The following is a 21472-nucleotide window of genomic DNA, read 5'->3' on the forward strand; positions in this document are numbered from 1 at the left end:
GCAAGCGCACATGTGAACCCACATTTGTGCAAGTGGCAAGTGAGCGGGTGCACGCTCACGAAACCATCCCCCCTCTTTCCCTGCTCCCGGTGCTGCCAGGACACAGAGCTGGGAAGGTTGGGGACCGCTGTCATTGTTGTTTTCCAAAGCAACACATTTGTGCAAGTGGCAAGTGAGCAGGTGCACGCTCACGAAACCATCCCCCCTCTTTCCCTGCTCCCGGTGCTGCCAGGACACAGAGCTGGGAAGGTTGGGGACCGCTGTCATTGTTGTTTTCCAAAGCAAAGATGTAGTACTTCCTTTTTGTGGTTGGTTGTACAATTATCTGGATCTTACAATAATATTCTGGTTTATTGGCTGGAAAATTCTGGGAGTTGAAGTCCACACATCTTTAAGTTGCCAAGGTCTATAGCAGGGGTGTCAAACTGCCGGATGCGTCACGCGGAAGTCGCGCCCACCCCAGCTCCGGCAAGGGGAAAAAAGTCACGATACGTCGCAACATGTCAGGTGACGTGGCGAGTTTGACACCCCTGGTCTATAGGATCATTACGTGAAAACAGGATCAATGTTGTCATAGAGGGGGAGGAGGGAGAAGTTGGAAAACAAATTTAGGGTTTTGAAGATTCCAGAAAATAATGCTCCACTACAATCCTATAGAATCCTGCCAACTGCTCCATTCTTAACCCCTCCTCCCTCCTGGTCATGTGACCAAATCCGATACAGATCCAGTCCACTCTGTCCTTCCCAGTTTATATATACTGCTCAAAAAAATAAAGGGAACAGAAAATAAGACATCCTACTATTAAATACAGTACATTGTGTTGTTTAAGTGTTCCCTTTATTTTTTTGAGCAGTATATATACAGGAGCGTTCAGCAGGAACTTATAGAGAGCCCAAGCAAGTAATGCACAATTAGTTCAATAGGCACATGCCCTGATTTAACTCTGGGGAGAATATGCACACGTGCAAACACATGTAGATGTACCACATTACAAGAGTAGAAACGTAGACATGCACACAAACTTGAGCAACTGTGTTACAGAAACGAAACAGATGCCTCCTATAGGCGCTGTTGGGAAAGGAGTTGGGAAAAATTCCAGAAACCATGCTGTGCATGTTGTCTCTACACTGCTTTTAAAGGAACTGTCTTTCTGACTGTAATCAAGAGAAAAACATGCATTTCACATGCATTTGTGAGCAAACTGGAAACTGAGGCATAGCAAAAGGTCACTTCCCGCTACAACCCCCGTTTTAAACAGCCTTGTAAAATTACTTCCTGTGTCGAGAAATTCTTCTCACCTGATAGAGGAAATTCAGTCTCTGAAAGGCTTCTTTGTCCTTGATCATGCTGATAAAAACAATGAAACGATAAAGGTATCTTAAATTATTTAAGTGACAAAACAACTGACAGCATGCGAAAAAGGGTTATGATCAACAACAGTACTTTTTTAAAAAGCTCTGCTTCTATGGATTGGAGTTTTAGAGTTGGAGGGATATCATAATATCAAAGGGCCCAATCTTTTTAATCCAGTGGGCATATTACAGGGACTTAGTTGTCACAGGGGGCTCTTGTCATTCACAGCACTAGAGTCAGGGTTTCCACTCTCAAAACACTAATTAAACTAAGTATTACTTGGTTGAGTTGGACAGCTATAGACATTGAATGAATAAATACAAATGAATGATCCAGAAAGTGCAACAGGGGAGACTGTCCCATATCAATAGCAATAGCACTTACTTATGTACAGCCCTCTCTAAGCGGATTCCAGAGACAGCATATTGCTCCCCCCAATAATCTGGGTCCTCATTTTACCGACCTCACAAGGATGGGAGGCTGAGCCAACCTTGAGCCAGTGAGGCTCGAACTCCAGGCTGTGGGCTGAGTTTGCCTGCAATGTTGCATTCTAACCACTGCGACACATTGCTCCACCTTTTTTTAGGTTCCAAGATTTACTATCTATCCACATCATTTTTCCTTTTTTATGGGTTGACACATTTACTAAAAGATTCCAAATGTCAAATATTTCAGAGTTTTCTGTATGCACCACGCAGCTATCTAGGTTTGGCAATTGTGTTTATTTATTTCTGAGATTTATCCCCATCTTAATCCTTAATAGACTTTATGCAATTACAGAATATAATACAAATAAGGCAGTAGTAACAAACACAAAATTATATTACTACCATAGGTAAAGGTTCCCCCGCACATGTGTGCTAGTCGTTTCCGACTCTAGGGGCTGGTGCTCATCTCTGTTTCAAAGCCGAAGAGCCAGCGCTTGTCTGAGGACGTCTCCGTGGTCATGTGGCTGGCATGACTAGACGCCAAAGGCGCATGGAGCGCTGTTACCTTCCCACCGTAGTGGTCCCTATTTTTCTACTTGCATTTTTATGTGCCTTCAAAGTGCTAGGTTGGCAGAAGCTGGGACGAGTAACAGGCGCTCACTCTGTTACGCGGCACTCGGGATTCGACCTGCCAAACTGCCGACCTTCTGATCGACAAGCTTAGTGTCCTAACCCACTGAGCCACCACGTCCATACTGTAATGTACTACCATACATTACAGTAATTAATTTTGGTGTCATTGATCCCAAAGTCCTTACAGATAAGTCCAAATTTTACTACTTTCCATGAAAGGAGGGGAGCCCCATAGATTAGATAGATGATAGATAGATAGATAGATAGATAGATAGATAGATAGATAGATAGATAGATAGATAGATAGACAGACAGACAGACAGATAGATATAGATAGCTATGATAGATATAAACAGACAGACAGATCCAGTGTTTTCCAACATTTTCATAAATGATTTAGATGAGGGGATACAAGAGGAGCTTATCAGATTTGCAGATGACACAAAGCTGGAAGGAATTGCTAACAAAGATAGATTCAAAATTTAGAAGGACCTTGCTAGACCTTAACATTGGACCCTATCCAACAAGATGCAGTTCAGTGGTGAGAAAAGTAAGATCCTGCACTTGGGCAGGAAAAACCAAATGCATAGGAGTAGAATAGGCAGCACATGGCGCAATAGTAGTGCCTGCAAGAAGGATCACCACTAAAGTATGAGCCATCAGTGTGCGGCAGCTGCCAAAACAGGCAATGCAGTCCTAGGCTACATCAAGAGGGATAATATCAAGATCACAAGGAGTGATACTATCGCTCTATTCTGCACTAGTGTGGCCACACTGCATCCAATTCTGGTCCCCACAATACAAAATAGATGCAAAAGCCCTCTAAAAAGTGCAGAGAAGGGCAGCAAAGATGACAATGGGTCTGGAAGCTAAACTGTATGATGCACACTTAAGGAACTAGGCTTGTTTAGCCTAACGAAGAGAAGGCTTAGGGTGATATGATAGCTATCTTTCAGTACTTGAAGGTTTGTCACAGGGATGAAGGGGTTGATTTATTATCCAAAGCACCCGAGGACAGGACAAGAAGAAAATGGGTGGAAGCTTGTCAGAGTGAGACCCAACTTGGAACTAAGAAGAAATTTCCTGACAGTGAGAATAATTAGTCACTGGTACAGCTTACCTACTGGAGTTGTGGGTGCTCCATTGCTGGAGGTTTTCAAGAAAAGATTGGACAACCATTTGTCCAGGATGGAATAAGAACTTCTGCCTTGGGCAGAGGGTTGCATTAGAAGACCTCCAGGGTCCCTTTCAGCCCTATGATTCTATGATTGATTGACAGATCTGTTTAGGAAATCTTACTACTAATAATAATAAAGTTGCAAGGGACCTTAATAATAATAATAATAATAATAATAATAATAATAATAATAATAATAATAATAATGCCGCTTGGGTGTGTGTGTGTGAAAGCCCGAACAAGCAGGCATATACATAGAATGAAGGCTACTGCTAAGCTTGTAAGCCGCCCTGAGTCTTTGGAGAAGGGCGGGATATAAATGTAATAAAAATAAAATAAAATAAATAAAATAAATAATAATAATAATAATAATAATAATAATAATAATAATAATAATAATAATAAGAAGAAGAAGAAGAAGAAGAAGAAGAAGAAGAAGAAGAAGAAGAAGAAGTAGTTGGAAGGGACCTTGGAGGTCATCTAGTCCAACCCCCTGCTCAGGCAGGAAACCCTATACCATTTCAGACAAATGGCTGGCCAGTCTCTTCTTAAAAACTTCCAGTGTTGGAGCATTCACAGCTTCTGGAGGCAGGTTGTTCCACTGGTTAATTGTTCTGTCAGGAAATTTATCCTTAGTTCTAGGTTGCTTCTCTCTTTGGTTAGTTTCCATCCATTGCTTCTTGTCCTGCCTTCAGGTGCTTTGGAGAATAGCTTGACTCCCTCTTCTTTGTGGCAGCCTCTGAGATCTTAGTCTCTTAGATACCATGTAGGGCTTCAAAAGTAGCTCCCAGCACCTCAAACTGCACTTTGAAACACATTCCTAACAAGTGCAACAACTCCAGCAATGGTGCACATATGTCAGAAACATGAGTGACTCACTCATCCAATCTCAGCAACCTTAAGATATGTGGATTTCAACTCCCACAATTGCCCCAGCCAGCATGAGAAACGGTATCATTTTGTTTCTCTCACTTCCCCCTTCCCTAAATTTGGAATAGCAAAATTAAAGGGTGCTACAACTTTTTTCCCCCCCTAATGAATTGTTACACTGCATTAACTCTTGATTTTGGAGGGAGGGGACAGGAAAAAATGGTCAAACGAGAGACAGTGCTACAGTGCAACTTGATTCTCCTAAAGCAGGGGTAGGCAACCTCGGCTCTTTTATGACTCATGGACTTCAATTCCCAGAATACCTGAGCCAGCTATGCTGGCTCAGGAATTCTGGGAATTGAAGTCCATGAGTCATAAAAGAGCCGAGGTTGCCTACCCCTGTGACCTAAAGGGATCTGAGATGTGCAAGAGCACATAGGTCTTGCCACTTATAGGTCTTCTTCACAATACTGTTTTGGCCCTTCTTACCTATATTGCATCCATCCACTGCCAGTCTTTTCCTTAGCCCTGTTACAGAATAGATAACGTGGGTATCAAACGGCGATGAATTCAAGTCATTCCCTTCCGTTCACTCACCTGTGTGACCTGGTGACCCGCTTTCTTCTTCTTCTTCGCCAAAGAAGCACAGCCTTTTTTAGTAGACAAGAGGATGGACTCTTGACCGTGGAAAGAGCCTGATAGCTACAGAAACAAAACAAAGCAAAACCCTGTAGGAAATTGGGGGTTACATTTTCTGCATTCCTGCATACTCTATAAAAATAAAAAAATAAAAAACCAGCAGAGGATACAAGGCTATTATTATTGTTCCTTCCTTGGGCTTAGAGCAGGGGTCGGCAACCTCGGCTCTTTTATGACTCGTGGACTTCAACTCCCAGAATTCCTGAGCCAGCATAGCTGGCTCAGGAATTCTGGGAGTTGAAGTCCACGAGTCATAAAAGAGCCGAGGTTGCCGACCCCTGGCTTAGAGCCTTGATGACCCATATCCGACTTTTACCCCCAAGTCGTCTGAAGGCTCTGGGCGCTGTGATTGCACCGGTCCAAGCTGATTAAAGTGCCACAGAACCGGCTTCCTTAATTCCGCGCGCAGAGTCTCTCTCTCCAAGTCCGTCGCTCGAAGCTACCGGAGTGCATCTCTTTTTTTTTTCCGGTTTCGTGGCACAAAGGCTTCTGGGAAATGTAGTGCCTTTTCATCCCATGGAATTGAACTACAACAGGGAGGTAGCGTTCGGGTTCGAAATAGGAAAGGGGCTTGTGGGGGGGCGTCGTCGTCGTAGGTGCGCATGCCCCGTAGTTTTCCCCGTAGAAAAAACGAGTTCTGCTAACTTAACGCTCTGGAGTGGGTCTGCCGTGAATGCCCAGATAAGGGAATCTTTTTTTTTTTAAGGACCCTCGGTTGTTTCTCACTTCGGCTCTGAATTTTGCAGGGGAGCATCTACGGGTAAAGTGGGCCGAAGCCTGCAGAGCGCCCCCTTGCGTATGAATCAAGAAACTCGAATGAATTAATTAAGTCTGGCTCGGGCGAGTGTCCCTTCGACTCAGTGCTGACTCCTAGTGACAGCCTGGAGATGTCCCTGCAGATTTCTTAACAAGGTTTCAGGACTAGTTTGCCTTTGCCTCCTTCCTAGGGCTAAGAGAGGACGACTGGCTCAAGGTTACACTGCTTGGCTTGTGCCCAAGGCGGGACTAGAACGTGGTTTCATGGTTTCTGTGGTGGTGCCTTGACCATTACCCCAAATTGGCTCTCTGAAATAGTTTAAGGTAAAGGTTCCCCTGCATATGCGTGCTAGTCGTTTCCGACTCTAGGGGCCGGTGCTCATCTCCGTTTCAAAGCCGAAGAGCCAGCGCTTGTCCGAGGACGTCTCCGTGGTCATGTGGCCGGCATGACTAGACACCAAAGGCACACGGAACGCTGTTACCTTCCCACCGTAGTGGTCCCTATTTTTCTACTTGCATTTTTACGTGCTTTCGAACTGCTAGGTTGGCAGAAGCTGGGACGAGTAACTGGCGCTCACTCTGTTACGCCTCACTCAGGATTCGACCTGCCAAACTGCTGACCTGATCGACAAGCTCAGTGTCCTAATCCACTGAGCCACCGCGTCCCTGAAATAGTTTACTAGCACTGAAAATAATTGTTTAGTATTGCATGCCTATTCCATACCACTTGATTATGTGCCATTAAGTTATTTTCAACTCCTAGTGACCACATAGATAGATTTCTTCATGAGGGTCAGGAATTGAGAGGGCCAGATGCCATGATCTTGGTTTTCGTAATGTTTAGTTTCAACCCAAGTTTTGCACTCTCCTTCTTCACTCGCAACAAGAGGCTCTTTAGTTCCTTTTCACTTTCTGCCATTGGTATCATCTGCATATCTTAGGTTGTTGATGTTTCTTCCGGCAATCTTAATTCCAACTTTTGATTCATCTAGCCCTGCCTTTCTCATGATGTGCTCTGCATATAAGTTAAATAGGCAAGCCGACAGTATACAGCCTTGCCGGACTCCTTTCCCAATTTTGAACCAATCAGTGGTTCCGTGTCCAGTTCTCACTGTTGCTTCTTGGCCCGCATATAGGTTTCCCAAGAGACAAATAAGATGGTCTGGTATTCCCATCTCTTTAAGAACTTGCCACAGTTTGTTATGATCCACACAATCAAAGGCTTTAGCATAGTCAATGAAGCAGAAGAAGATGTTTTTCTGGAACTCTCTAGCTTTCTCCATGATCCAGCGTATGTTAGCAATTTGAACTCTAGTTCCTCTGCCTCTTCGAAATCCTGCCTGTACTTCTGGTAGTTCTTGATCCACATACTGCTGGAGTCTGGCTTGTAGGATTTTAAGCATAACTTTAGTAGCATGAGAAATGAGTGCAATGGTGCGATAGTTTGAACATTCTTTGGCACTGCCTTTCTTTGGAGTTGGAATGTAAACTGATCTTTTCCAATCCTGTGGCCACTGTTGAGTTTTCCAAATTTGCTGGCAAATTGAGTGTAGCACTTTTACTGCATCGTCTTTTAAGATTTTGAATAGCTCAGCTGGAATACTGTCACCTCCACTAGCTTTGTTGTTGCTCAGCTTTTCTAAGGCCCACTTCACTTCACATTCTAGGATGTCTGGCTCGAGGTCAGTGACCAACTCATTGTGATTATCAGGGACATTAAGCTCATTCTTGTATAGTTCTTCTGTGTAATTTTACCACCTCTTCTTAATCTCTTCTGCCTCTGTTAGGTCCCTGCCATTTTGGTCCTTTATCATGCCCATCCATTTTTACATGAAACGTTCCCTTCATCTCTCCAATCTTCTTGAAAAGATCTCTGGTCCTCCCTATTCTATTGTTTTCTTCTATTTCTTTGCATTGTTCATTTAAGAAGGCATTCTTATCTCTTCTAGCTATTCTTTGGAATTCTGCATTTAATTGGGCATATCTTTCTTTTTCTCCCTTGCCTTTCGCTTCCCTCCTTTCCTCAGCTATTTGCAAAGCTTCCTCAGACAGCCATTTTGCTTTCTTGCATTTCTTTTTCTTTGGGATGGTTTTGGTTGCTACCTGTTGTACAATGTTGCGAACCTCTGTCCATAGTTCTTCAGGCACTCTGTCTATCAGATCTAATTCCTTAAATCTATTTGTCACCTCTACTGTATATTCAACAGGGATAGGATTTAATTCATACCTGACTGGCCTAGCGCTTTTCCCTACTTTCTTTAATTTAAGCCTAAACTTTGCAACAAGAAGCTCATGGTCTGAGCCACAGTCAGCTCCTGGTCTTGTTTTTACTGACTGTATAGAGCTTCTCCATCTTTGGCTGCAGAGCATATAGTCAATCTGATTTCTGTGTTGATCGTCTGGTGATGTCCATGTGTAAAGCCGTCTCGGGTTGTTGGAAAAGAGTGTTTGCTATGCCCATCGTATTCTCTTGACAAAATTCTATCAGCCTGTGCCCTGCTTCATTTTGTACTCCAAGGCTAAACTTGCCTGTTATTCCACTTATCTTTTGGCTTCCTACTTTAGCATTCCAATCTCCCATGATGATAAGGACATCATTTTTGGGTGTTAGTTCTATAAGGTGCTGTAGGGCTTCATAGAACCGGTCAATTTCATCCTCTTCAGCACTGGTGGTTGGGGCATAGACTTGGACTACTGTGATATTGAATGGTTTGCCTTGGATTCGAACTGAGATCATTCTGTCATTTTGAGGGTTGTATCCCAGTATTGCTTTTCCTACTTTTTTATTGACTATGAAGGCTATTCCATTTCTTCTGAGGGATTCTTGCCCGCAGTAGTATACCTGATGGTCATCTGAATTAAATTCACCCATTCCTGTCCATTTTAGTTCGCTGATACCTAAGATGTCGATGTTTAGTCTTGTCATCTCTTGTTTGACCACGTCCAGCTTTCCTTGATTCATGGATCTTACATTCCAGGTTCCTATGGAGAAAGAATCTTTACAGCATCGGACTTTCCTTTCACCACCAGACACATCCACAGCTGAGCGTCCTTTCGGCTTTGGCCCAGTCGCTTCATTCTTTCTGGCGCTACTAGTACTAGCCCTCTGCTCTTCCCCAGTAGCATATTGGACGCCTTCCGACCTGAGGGGCACATCTTCCAGCGTCATATCGTTTTGCCTTTTGGTACTGTCCATAGGGTTTTCATGGCAAAGATACTGGAGTGGGTTGCCATTTCCTTCTCCAGTGGATCACGTTTTGTCAGAACTCTCTGCTATGACCTTTCCATCTTGGGTGGCCCTGCACGGCATAGCTCATAGCTTCATTGAATTACGCAAGCCCCTTCGCCACGACAAGGCAGTAATCCATGAAGGGGACTTTTAGGAGTAGCACAAGTCAAGAATAAACAGTCCAGGTCATACATGGGTACAGAGAAGATATCAACAGTTCAAGAGTTATCCAATAAAAAGTTGTCTTACCAGTCTAAAAGTCAAAAACACAGTTCTTCAGGTTTGGCAAACAGTAGCAAAACCACAATCAACAATAATCAGCAAGCAATGTAACAGAGTAACTAACGCAGAGAGAGAGAAGCTATGTCTCTAGCTCCCTCTTATGGCTGTTGAAAGAGCACAGCATTGGCCAATCATTACACATTTAAAGGGATACAATACATTACAATCATGGCTTATATATTGCCAACCCAACCAGTTAGGCTATAATCATATGACTAACAATATGTAAAGTAATGCATCTTTTTTGCTATTATATTATAATTAGCAGGCTACTAATAAATCTTTCGATTTCTATATAGCTTTTAAAAGATTTCACAGAAAAATAATGCTACAGAGTTTCTTTTTAATTTTAGTATGTACTTTATTTAATGATAATGTTAAAAGAATCAAGTGTGGAAAGGGGCTAAAAAGAAAATCTGTCCTAAGAAAGGGAACAGAAACAAATATGATTGAAAAAAGATTATTATTGGTGGCCTTGATGATGATGATGATGAAGATGGTAATGATGATATGGAAAGCATTAAGATGTAATGGAAAAAAATGGGATTCCCCAGCTGACCTCTAGCAGAAGATGGGTGCAATGCCGCTTGTACTAGTGGCCCACAGTTTTAGAGCTATTAAGTGTTTTGTATTAGATGTGAAGCTGACCGAAATGCACAACCTAGCCATACTTATAGATTTATTCACACTCCCATACCACCTCCCATTTTTAACTGGCCTCTTTCTAAAGAGATTGCATCTATATATAGCATAGGGTTTTTCCCAAGAAATTGGAACCCTGACTAACTAGGGTTTCCCTCCATATGAAGAAATTATATATGGGTTATTCCTTAAGATCCCCAAAGCCCAATGATTATACCTCTAAAATCAGATGAATGTAGTTGCACCCATAGCTAAATATACTTATCTATTCCAGGGGTCTTCAAATTTGGCCCTTTTATGACTTGTGGACTTCAACTCCCAGAGTTCCTCAGCCAGGCACACTGGCTGAGGAATTCTGGGAGTTGAAGTCCACAAGTCATAAAAGGGCCAGATTTGAAGACCCCTGGTCTATTCCAATTCTATTATACCACTTAAAGGGACAGAGCAAGAAGTGGAGTTGCCATAGGCTGAGATACACATGCCACCGTTGCAAACTGGGTTCACTCAGTGATTTTTTTTTAACTAAAGCTCAGCCAATCACTCCCCATCCCCTTCATAGGATTTTAGTTCTTCCCATATGACAGCTAAATAATGCTCATATCTTAATTTAATTTGTATTCTTGGTTTCACATGTCATATTCTATATTTCTGGTTCAACTTCCCAATTCATGATCGAGGTCTTCTGGAGATTTCTCTGCCAATGGAAAAAAAAGCAAGGGATAAGTGTAAGAAACTAACTTTAAAAAGTCACAGGACCAAATAATACTTTATATAATAGACTAGCTTAGTTCACTGACCGAACTGTATGTTTTTAATTGAAAAACATCCATAGAAACTTGCTAACAGGACTGGTTAATCTTTATATTATTGCCAGCTGCTCCCAGGTGCTATTTGACTCATACCAAAAGTATTTTCATCTCTTATATGAGATAAAAAGTAAAAAATATGGATAAGGTAAGTAGCCATCCATGCACCAGATTTGGTGGCAATTCATATTCATGAAGCAGGAGGAGAGAAAATAGGGTAGGCTGCTATTTTACTTCCTAATAATCATTAGTCATAGGTATTCCTAGTAATCAATAATCACAGGTAGTCCTCGACTTACAATCATTCCTTTAGAGCAGAGGTGGGGAACAATGGCCCCTTTATGAGTTGTGGACTTCAACTCCCAGAATTCCTTCAGAAAGTCCACAAGTCATGAAGGGACCATCGTTCCCCACCCTACTTTAGAGACTATTCAAAGTTATAACAGCACTGAAAAAAGTGGTGTACAGCACGTTCTCACACTTATTACCATCACAGCGTCCCCATGACCCCGTGATCCAAATTTGGGACTTGGTCACTGGCATGTATTTACAACAGTTGCAGCATCCAGGGTCACATGATTGCCATTTGCAATCTACAAGGCCTCTGACAAGCAAAGTCAATGGGGGATTCTGGATTCACCTAAAAACCACACGATTCGCTGAACATTTCTGCAGCATTTCTCTTAACAACTGTGGCAAAAAAGGGTCATAAAATCGGGCACAATTCAATTAACAACCATCTTGCTCAGCAACAGAAATTCTGGCCCAGTTGTGGTCGTAAGTCGAGGGCCACCTGTATCCTTCTACCTCACCTCTCCTTTGGTAGCTACAGTGCATCTCCCGTCATTTCATCTCCAAAACAGCCATCTTGTGAAATAGGTGGACCTGAGAGCTCAGCAAGTATGTCGGACATGAACATGGTCTTCCCCGGTCTCAAAGCCACACTCATCCGCTACACCATATTGGTTACTAGGCAGTTTCCTTCACGCATAATATACTAGCCATTTTTCCTACAGCATCCTCACAAACTGGATGCTCCTCCTCCTTCTCATTGCCATGCTGCTCTAGAGTGAGAGGATTTACTTCCCCAAAGAGTTCAACTCACATGATAGCACAGCATCTGCAGGAAGCGTAGCCAGGAAATCACAGAGTGGGACAGGTGACAGCTTTCTGAGCTGGGGTTCTGCTGTGCTGATGTGAAAGAAGTTCTGCTCTGTGGTGTCAAAGAGGGGCCATTGTACCTCATCTGTCTGTGGCCTTGTCGGAGTCCTACAAAGGCAGTTGAGAAATTTAGTAGGATTACAAACAAACTCTTCCCTGTTTATAAGAATTATAGGCACCGGAGTCCATTGATATCCCAACTAGATTCAAAAGTCAAGGGCCTTCCTTTCCTTCTTCCCTCCCTCCCACATACCCTCCCCCCTTCTTTTATTTTATTCTTTCTTTCTTTCTTCTCATTGCAAGATGGTGCTCACACTGTTGGTACTTTTATTGCCAACCATCATCAAGTATGACCACCATGGCTGCCTTGTTCACCACAGCCTTTACTCCCAGTTCTAGTTACCATTCCTCCAAACATTAATATAAGGCAGGGGTGTCAAACTGCCAGCCTGCAGGCCGGATGCATCATGACGAAACCACACCCAGCCCAGTTCCGGCAATGGGGAAAAAGTCATGATATGTCCCGGCATGTCATGTGATGTGGCGTGTTTGACAACCCTGGTATAAAGTATCACTATGTTTGCCCATGACAGGCCATTGGAAAAGAAACATGACGATTCCCAACTGAAATGCTCAAAAAGTACCACCCGGTGTATTGCCTGATCAAGCAGTGAGTGCTGTGTCCCATTGCTGGAGTCCCATGTTCTTCTGGCTGGTTACTGCTGATTTCAGAACCACAGGAATAAGTGGCTACCATTTCAACTTTTCACAATACAATAGTTATCGGCAGGGCTTTTTTTCCTCATAGAATGCTCAGAACGGCATTACGGCACCTTTTTTTTTGCAAAAAAACAGTTCCCTCTATTGGCTTTAGGAGTAGGCATTCTTGGCTCTTTTTTATGACTTGTGGACTTCAACTCCCAGAAATCCTGAGCCAGCCACGCTGAGGAGAAAGAGAGAGGTTTCCAAGCTGAGCCATGCTGGCTCAGGAATTCTGGGAGTTGAAGTTCTTGAGTCATAAAAGAGCCAAGGTTGCCTACTCTGCACTAGAGGAGGACATTAAAATTATTTACAAGGTTACTTCTTTAGGAACTAAACTTTTAAAATCTAAAACAGCTAATTCCAAAAAGTCAACAGGAAAGAACCTCACATTTTTCATCTGCTTCTGTCTTTTGGAAGATAAAATTAGATAACAAAACAATCTATTTCCTATGTTAACATCTCTGCAATGAAATCAATAAAAGTAACAGGAAAGAAATGAGAAACATTTTTCTCAATGTAATATGTCTAATTTAGCTGATGCTAGAAAAAAATAGTATCTTTACACTCTTGAAAACTATTTTGAATCTATAACCATCTATTACAACTAAACCACTTTAAATTAAACAATTCTTAAGAATGAAATATTCTTAATTTGGACTTTACTTTTACTGTTTGGACTGTTGTGTGTTTTGAAAAATAGATTATTTAGAATCTAGTTATGTTGCACTTCAGTCTTTATATAATTAATCTAGTATATACGTAACAATATGTGATGTTTTCCATGGTGAGCTTAACATCAATAACAACATTTATTAAAAAGGCTAAAATAATTTCTGGTGGTATTATCTGTACATTAAAATTTTGTTTAGTCACAATCTTTCAAAAGATGTTACATATGTGCATAAGTGTAGTCGGTAGCATATGCCTTTTTAAAAATATCAAACATGCAAAGAAACAAAAATAAGTCCAAAATATCTGTATTACATCCAGAAATGCCAACTTTGCAACCAATATTTCTCATCTATAACTATGGCACCCTAAGGATACCTACATACATGCAAATGCTTCTCTGGGATCAGTAACACAGCAGGGATTGCTTTTTCCTTCCAGAAACAGATTGCTGGGAAATACCAAATATGGCCTTGAGAATTCCAAGGTTTGTTACAAATTTTTCTGGATGTGGTTGGAAAGAGGCTGTTTGGTGCCGGAGACCACTGCCACGAGGAACACAGCTCTGGGTCGGGGTTCGGAGCAGCTCTGGGTGGGGGCTCAGCACGGACCGCAACTGAGGGGAGGGGAATCCCCACGCAGCTGTGGGGAGGGGAATCCCTGCGGCATGTGGCTCCAAGCCGCAGGGGCGGGGGTGCAAAGGACGGGTGGCGACGCCATAGCAAGAAACTGGCATCGCTCCCAGTGACTACCTCTGAGTTCTGGCACCTTTTTTTTTTTAGAAAAAAAGCACTGGTTATGGGAAATGCCCTGTACACCGCCCTGAGTCCCTTGGGAGAAGGGCGGTATAAAAATTTAATTAAATAAATAAATAAATAAATAAATAAATAGTTGGAAGACTCAGCTGCTGAGTGCTGCCTGGAACACTACAGTGGGAAAAATATTAATGGCACTCCACGGAAAATATCAGCCACAGACAACTGCTGAGAAAATATTTCCCTACCCTTATGTTACAGAATTGCATGGAAAATGGGAAATTGGTAAGAGACGAATTCCCTGTCCCCATACTGTAATGTATTGGGCTGTGTCTTGTTAAGGGAACACCACGTGGGTTAATTGCTGGTAGGTTGCTTAAGCAGGGAAGCTGGCTAATGGCTCCCAGCTCCTCAGACAACCCGTCTCCAGCGCCGCCATTGGCTGCCTCTTTGCTGAACTCACTTGCCTCGTCTAGTCATTGAGCAACAAACCCAGTATCTAACACATACCATTCAGATTAATCAGTTCCTCGGCCCCAAATCAAGAATCTCATTCATGAATGGACAGGGAAGGACTGTTTTATAGGCTGGAGGGCTCAATTCCTTACCCGTCTCTGGCAAACTGTGCCCAGTATCTCATCATCTGACGGCTCAATGCTTCCTCGGCCTCCGTGATGGATCGGTTTGTTGCTGACGCCATGGTTCCAAAGACATAAGGTATCTCGCCTCCGTGGGGCGTCCCTACCCACTCAGGCCATCCAGAGCCAGAAGGGTGGTGACTGAAGGAGTAAACATACACCGGCTTCCTCACTTTTCTGATCTTCTCAGCAAGTTCAACCAAGGGACACACCATGAAATAATCTCGCATATATTGAGAAAATGCCAAATGATATTGACCATGGTTAGCTTCACTGAATTTCTGGGCAACCGCGTGCGCAACTTCCTTTTTAGTCCCTCTTCGCATAGTTACTGTCACACCTTGGAGAAGCTGCTCCCATGTTAATATTCCTCCGTTTGTTTTTGTGTTCGAATACATAAGCAGTACAAAAGCAGAACCTTCATCATCAGTGACACCAGTAAGAACTGGTTTTCCCTGAAGAATTGCTGTGTCCAGCAGATTTGGGACTTCTCCTGGGAGGAAATCACCATCGGTGGTCAATGAGTTGATCAGGGTCAGATAAGTAAAGTTCTTATGTTCAATGTCTATCTCCTGGAGGCAGCTCACCACAGCACTGTCATTATCTTTGGCACACCCCACTTCTTTGCTGAGCATTATTGCATCTGTGTGGGCCTCTCGGGGGGTCTTCCAGGGCCAAATGGCATTGGGAACGCCACTCTGAAGTATCGCACGAGCAAAAAGGGGCTGGCTCAGAGGGGAAAGGAGATGGCAACCCACCAAAACTGCTCCTGCACTTTGCCCGACTAGAGTCAACCGAGCCGGATCACCCCCGAAGACTGCTATGTTCTCCTTCAGCCATTTCAGGGCCAAATGTTGGTCCCACAAGCCCATGTTTCCTGGAGCATAGGGTGGCAAGTACAAAAAGCCTAGAGCCCCCAAGCGGTAATTCATGGAAGCCACTATGACCTGCTCTGTAGCAGACAAGGTTGCTCCATTATAGATATCTAGTGAGGCTGTGCCAGTGATGAAGCCCATGCCTTGGATCCAGACAAGGACAGGCACTGGTGTTGACGGTCGAGGGTGGGGTGCCCAGATGTTAAGAAAGAGACAGTCCTCTGAAAGAGGTGTATTGGCAATCCATATGTCTTTATCAGGAAGGCCAGCAACATGGGTCTGGGGACAAGAGTTGCCAAAACCGGTGGCCTCCAATACTTCACTCCATGGCTGATGTGGGACGGGCTTTTGGAAACGGAGTTTCTTCACTGGAGGTTCTGCGTAGGGGATTCCCAGATAGGCCGTCACGGAACCAGATCTGGTCGAGACAGTTTTGCCTTTAATGGGGCCACTGCTGGTCACTACCGGGGTGTCATTATTGGAAGCACCTTTGCAAACCAATGAGAAGAAGAAGAAAAAGCCCAGATGTGACCAGAAGAAACGAAGCATAGTAGCTATATCTGAAAGAGTCAGAAACACAAAACAGTTGACTGGCTATAACTCCTCCTGTATAATGCAACCAAGTTTGAATATCTGAATACACAAATTCATTTTAACATATATTTTGGAAAGCTTAATTTGGTTTTGATTCAATTCAGCTCAAGCCAAGGCAGACTGAGGTGCTCTGGAGTTTTGGGGTTTCTTGGTTCCAGAGACTTTCTATCTTTCTTTCTAGATGGGGTGGCTTTGACCCATGCACAATCTGGAGTTCACCCTGGACAGAGAAGAGCAGGCGGTAGCCATTGCTAGAAGGACCTTTGCGTAACTTGGGGCTGTATGTCAAGTGTACCCATTCCTGGACCTGCTCACAGTCACTCATGCTCTTCTGATTTCCAGATTGGACCACTGCAACATGTTTTAACATGGGGCTGCTCTGGAAAAAGTATTTGGAAGCTTCAACTGGTGCATGCAATTACTGGTGCCAGTTACCCAAAACATGTGACACCACTGGTTTGCAAGCTGCGTTGGCTTCTTGTGTGCTTCTGGGGGCAATTCAGAGCAGTGGTTGTGAGGAGGTTACTTAAGATTGAGTTACTTATGAGACCATCTCCCCCAAATGGTTTCTCTGGCCTATCTGATCTAGCAGGAAAGGCCTGATCTGGTTACTGTTAGCTAGGGGGAGTCAGCTGGCAGAGATAGAAGGAGAGCCTTTTCTGCATTGGTGCTAAAGGTAAATTAAGAACAGTTCACAACCATGGATGTATATTATTAATTGAGTTACTTATGAGACCATCTCCCCCAAATGGTTTCTCTGGCCTATCTAAATGGCTTGGGTCTGGGATATCTGAGGGAACACCTGCTGCCAGCATCAAGTTCCCTTCGTCCAGTGCGCTCCCACAGGGAGGGTCTCCTCAGGGTGCCGCCGGTTAAAGACTGCCGGCGGGTAACACCCAGGGGTAGGGCCTTCTCAGTGGGTGTGCCTGCCCTGTGGAACCAGCTGCCTGCGGAGCTTAGGACTGCCCCCAACCTCCGTTCATTCCGCCGGGACCTGAAGACCTGGCTCTTCGAGCTCTCTGGCCCAGGCTGAGAATATTTTTAATTTTAATTTTAACTGGGTTTTAATTTTCTCAGGGTTCTATTTAATCTCTTTTAATTTGTTTTAACGTTTGTATTGTCTGTTTTTTAAATGCCCTGTAAACCGCCCTGAGTCCTTCAGGAAAGGGCGGTATATAAATCTAAATAAATAAAATAAATAAATAAATAAATAAAATCTGATCTAGCAGGAAAGGCCTGATCTGGTTACTGTTAGCTAGGGGGAGTCAGCTGGCAGAGATAGAAGGAGAGCCTTTTCTGCATTGGTGCTAAAGGTAAATTAAGAACAGTTCACAACCATGGATGTATATTATTAATCAACAAGCTTTGCTGAATACATGTTAAAGGAATAGAGTTGTATCTGTAAAATAATCTGGCGAAGCAGAATATTGAGCTCAAAAGCTTAAACAAGGTCAGAGCCAGGCTTGCTTGGTGTGACTCCCAGATGTACTTCAGGACAAGACATGCAGGAGGAAGTAAACTCACAGGCTTGCAAATATTGCTAAAGTATTAGTAAAGTAGACAGTTATGACAGTTATGAAAATTTGTGGCTAACCTACGTATGCCTGCAGCTATATGTATGTGTGTACACAGAGACATGGGCAGCAAACATATTTAATAAATAAATAAACAAGTGCAATAGGAGTCTTAGCCATAAAAGGGAAAGGGGAACAACACATGAGAAGGTGACATCTGGGCTTATGGGTTTTGTGATTAAAGGTTTGGCTGTAAACAATGATGTTACATGAGTTTTTAAAGCTATCTCCCCATGGTGGTGCAGTGGTTAGAATGCAGTATTGTGGGCTGACTGCCCACTGCCAGGAGTTCAGTCCTCACTGGCTCAGGGTAGACTCAACTTTCCATTCTTCCGAGGTTCGTAAAATGAGGACCCAGATTGTTGTCGGCAATAAGCTGACTCTGTAAACATGAGGTGGTAAATGGTGGTAAGTGTTGAATGCTCCAACACTGGAAGTTTTTAAGAAGATATTGGACAGCCATTTGTCTGAAATGGTATAGGGTTTCCTGCCTGAGCAGGGGGTTGGACTAGATGACCTCCAAGGTCCCTTCCAACTACTACTTCTTCTTCTTCTTCTTCTTCTTCTTCTTCTTCTTCTTCTTCTTCTTCTTCTTCTTCTTCTTATTATTATTATTATTATTATTATTATCATCATCATCATCATCATCATCATCATCATCATCATCATTATCATTATCATTATCATTATTATTTAAGTCTAAGTGCTACTGCTATTACTATGTCTTCCTTCTGAGCGGAATTAAGTTGTGTTGTGAGATGCTTGGTGCTCTCTGAGCTTGGTGGTTTTCTTGCAGACATTTCATTAACAAAGCTGTGTTGTTTCAGTCTCCATCTTGGTGTGTTCAGTTGGCCTTCAACCCCCTGGTCAAGGACCCAGTCTTGGGCTAGGACCACAATGGTATCCACCCTATTGAATACCATCCCCCGGAGATTAGATGGACCCCATCCCTATTGGCCTTTTGTGATATCTTGAAAACTTCATGCTCAAGCTTGGAGTCCTGGGCATTTTCTGTTTGTACGAAGGGGAGATTAGATGATGCCCAGGTGCAATATGTTTTTATTTTGGGTTTCCATGATGTATTTTGTGTTTTTATTTATATGATTGTAAGACGCCTAGAGTCACATAAAGTGAAATGAGGGGCTATATAAATCAAGTAAATCAATCAATCAATAAAATTCTAAGATATCCTGAACTTACAACCAGAGTGAGAGAACGAGGGAGAGGTTCATGGCTCAAGTTCAAAAAAACTCAGATATCAGGAAGAGTTGGGGAATGAAGAAAACAAAAGGTTCTTTGATGATGGCAGTGTAAAGATTAGCTTATCGAGGACACAAGAACACCAATTTTCCACTTGACATTTTCAACCTGCCAACATTCAATCAAGTCAATTTGTCTCGGTGGCAAATATAAACTGACAAATAAAGTGATGACGATGATGTTATCCATTCCATTGTGTCCAACCCTCGGCAAATAAAGTATGACTGGTTGCTTAATGATCTAGGTTCTTCCTCTTATTAATTCCTGGTTCTGCCTTTTCCCAATCTATCCTGCTCTGGTAGCATTTCAAAACCCATACCTTGCTTTAGTCAAGGGTTAATGTCTGTCCCAATAAAATTACGCCAGCCAGGGTCACTTTGTAAGGGTGATGGGTGGCATAAAAAATTAATAAATAAAATAAATTAAAGGAGATTCCCGCTGTGATTATAGATCCCTGGACCATTTCTTTGTCCCTTGTTATCATTTACAAGTCTATACAAGTCTATACTGTTCACCGCCCTGAGTCCTTCGGGAGAAGGGCGGTATAAAAATTTAATTAAATAAATAAAATAAATAAATATACAAGTCTATCTATACAAGTCTTTCCCATCTTGTATCTGATCATGGGTGAGTTCAAGGCCAGATGAAAATTTCTTTCACAGAACTTGCTACAAGTTTCTTTTATCTCCTCCTATTGCATCCTGCTGTGTAAACCTAATGCAAGCTTTCTGGAAGATCCAGATATTTCAGTGATGCCAGGGGGAATCAATATGAAGGGGATAGAGGTAGTCCTTGACATTCAACCATTCATTTAATGATTGTTTGCAGTTACAACGGCACTGAAAAGTGACTCATGACCATTTTTCACACTTACAACCGTTGCAGCATCTCCATGGTCACCTGATCAGAATTCGGCCACTTGGCCACTGGCATGTATTTATGATGGTCACGGGATCACCTTGTGTGACCTTCTGACAAACAAAGTCAATGGGGAAGCCGGATTCACTTAACAACCGCGTTACTAAGTTAACCACTGTAGCGATTCACTTAACAGCTGTGGCAGGAAAGGTCATAAAACAGAGCATAATTCACTAAGCAACTGTCTGCTTAGCCATGGAAATTGTGGTCGTAGGCTGAGGACTGCCTGTATTCTGCTGGCTCTTCATGCACTAATATTGCCTATTAATTTGCACCCATACGCTCAAAGAGATTATGTGTCTTTCTGTTCTTCACCATCCAAACAAGGAAATGTTCCAGGCAAGTGGTCTTCTTACCAGGTGTTCTTTTTTTTCTTTTTTCCAGAAAATGGGATAAGTAAACAATCGCTAAAATTAAGCACTTCTACTCTCTTTCTCCACCACCTCTCTTCAATGGTAGCAAAAGCCTAGTCTTTAGAAGTCTTTACATCAGGGATCTTCAAACTTGGCCCTTTTATGACTTGTGGACTTCAATTCCCAGAATTCCTCAGCCAGTGTGCCAGGCTGAGGAATTCTGGGAGTTGAAGTCCACAAGTCATAAAAGGGCCAAGTTTGAAGACCCCTGCTTTACATGAAGTAGCAAGATTCATTAGACAGCATAACAGTCTAGAGATCACGTGGTTCACCCAAAACAATTAGCCAGATGGTTGCCCTTGCTGCCTTCCTACCTGGCCAAATCCTTCCTGTCTGAGGAGATAGCCTACCTACCAAATGAAAAGGTGAGCCAAACACAAATATAGAAGAATAACACCCCCTTTCTTTCTCTGCCTTCATTTCCCAACTGCTTTCCTAACTTCAATTCCAACCTGTGAGTAATTAGAACATGCTCATTTTTGTCATATCGTACCTGCTTTCTCATTGGCTTTCGCTGGGACTGGATATTAGCTGATGGTCTGTCCGTCCAGGAAACTAAGACTGCCCTCAGCTTTGCTCCTTGGTGCTCTCTTGCCAGAGTGTGTGTCAGGGAAATAACCTGTTGCCTCCTCTTCTCCCCCTCCCTTATCTTTTGCTTGCTCTCCTCCCCTTCAAGCTGGGTGTGTGCCTCTCTCTCTCTCTCTCTCTCTGTGTGTGTGTGTGTGTGTGTGTGTGTGTGCATGAGAGCAAGCCTCTCCCTTAACAAACCAAGCTGCTGATTTCCAAAGTTAGTAAATCACCAAGACCAGATGTCAGATGGAAGGCAGCCCAGGACAAAGAAATCCAGACACCCAATCCCCACAAAAATAGAAGTGGATGTTTTCGATAATCATCTTCAAAAGACAGTCCAAATAGGAGGTCCAAGGTAGGGCTCGATTTATGACCACAATGGAACCCAAAGTTTCCATCACTAAATG

At 43.0% G+C, this 21472-nt stretch overlaps 1 protein-coding gene across 9 annotated transcripts in view; it reads right to left on the minus strand.

The window, feature by feature from the left end:
• The window catches only part of RPP21 (ribonuclease P subunit p21), a 34609-nt gene extending 13404 nt beyond the window's left edge, over window positions 1-21205 (minus strand). The window contains exons 1-5 of one of the 9 annotated variants that reach the window (XM_083356014.1): window positions 20989-21139; window positions 11982-12145; window positions 8816-10764; window positions 5060-5164; window positions 1300-1348 (exon numbers count right to left, since the gene is read on the minus strand). In XM_083356014.1, coding sequence (XP_083212140.1) covers window positions 1300-1347 — 48 coding nt within the window. In that variant the 5' untranslated portion in view covers window position 1348; window positions 5060-5164; window positions 8816-10764; window positions 11982-12145; window positions 20989-21139. Of the gene's footprint in view, window positions 1-1299; window positions 1349-2386; window positions 2519-5059; window positions 5327-5471; window positions 7025-8696; window positions 10765-11981; window positions 12146-14831; window positions 16297-20988 lie in introns of those variants that run through there. The other 8 variants (XM_083356013.1, XR_014491679.1, XM_083356012.1 and 5 more) reach the window with 8 other exon arrangements.
• Window positions 21206-21472: the final 267 nt, after the last annotated feature.

The sequence above is a fragment of the Vipera ursinii genome (assembly GCF_947247035.1).
Source record: "Vipera ursinii genome assembly, chromosome: 2".
Classification (NCBI taxonomy): domain Eukaryota; kingdom Metazoa; phylum Chordata; class Lepidosauria; order Squamata; family Viperidae; genus Vipera; species Vipera ursinii.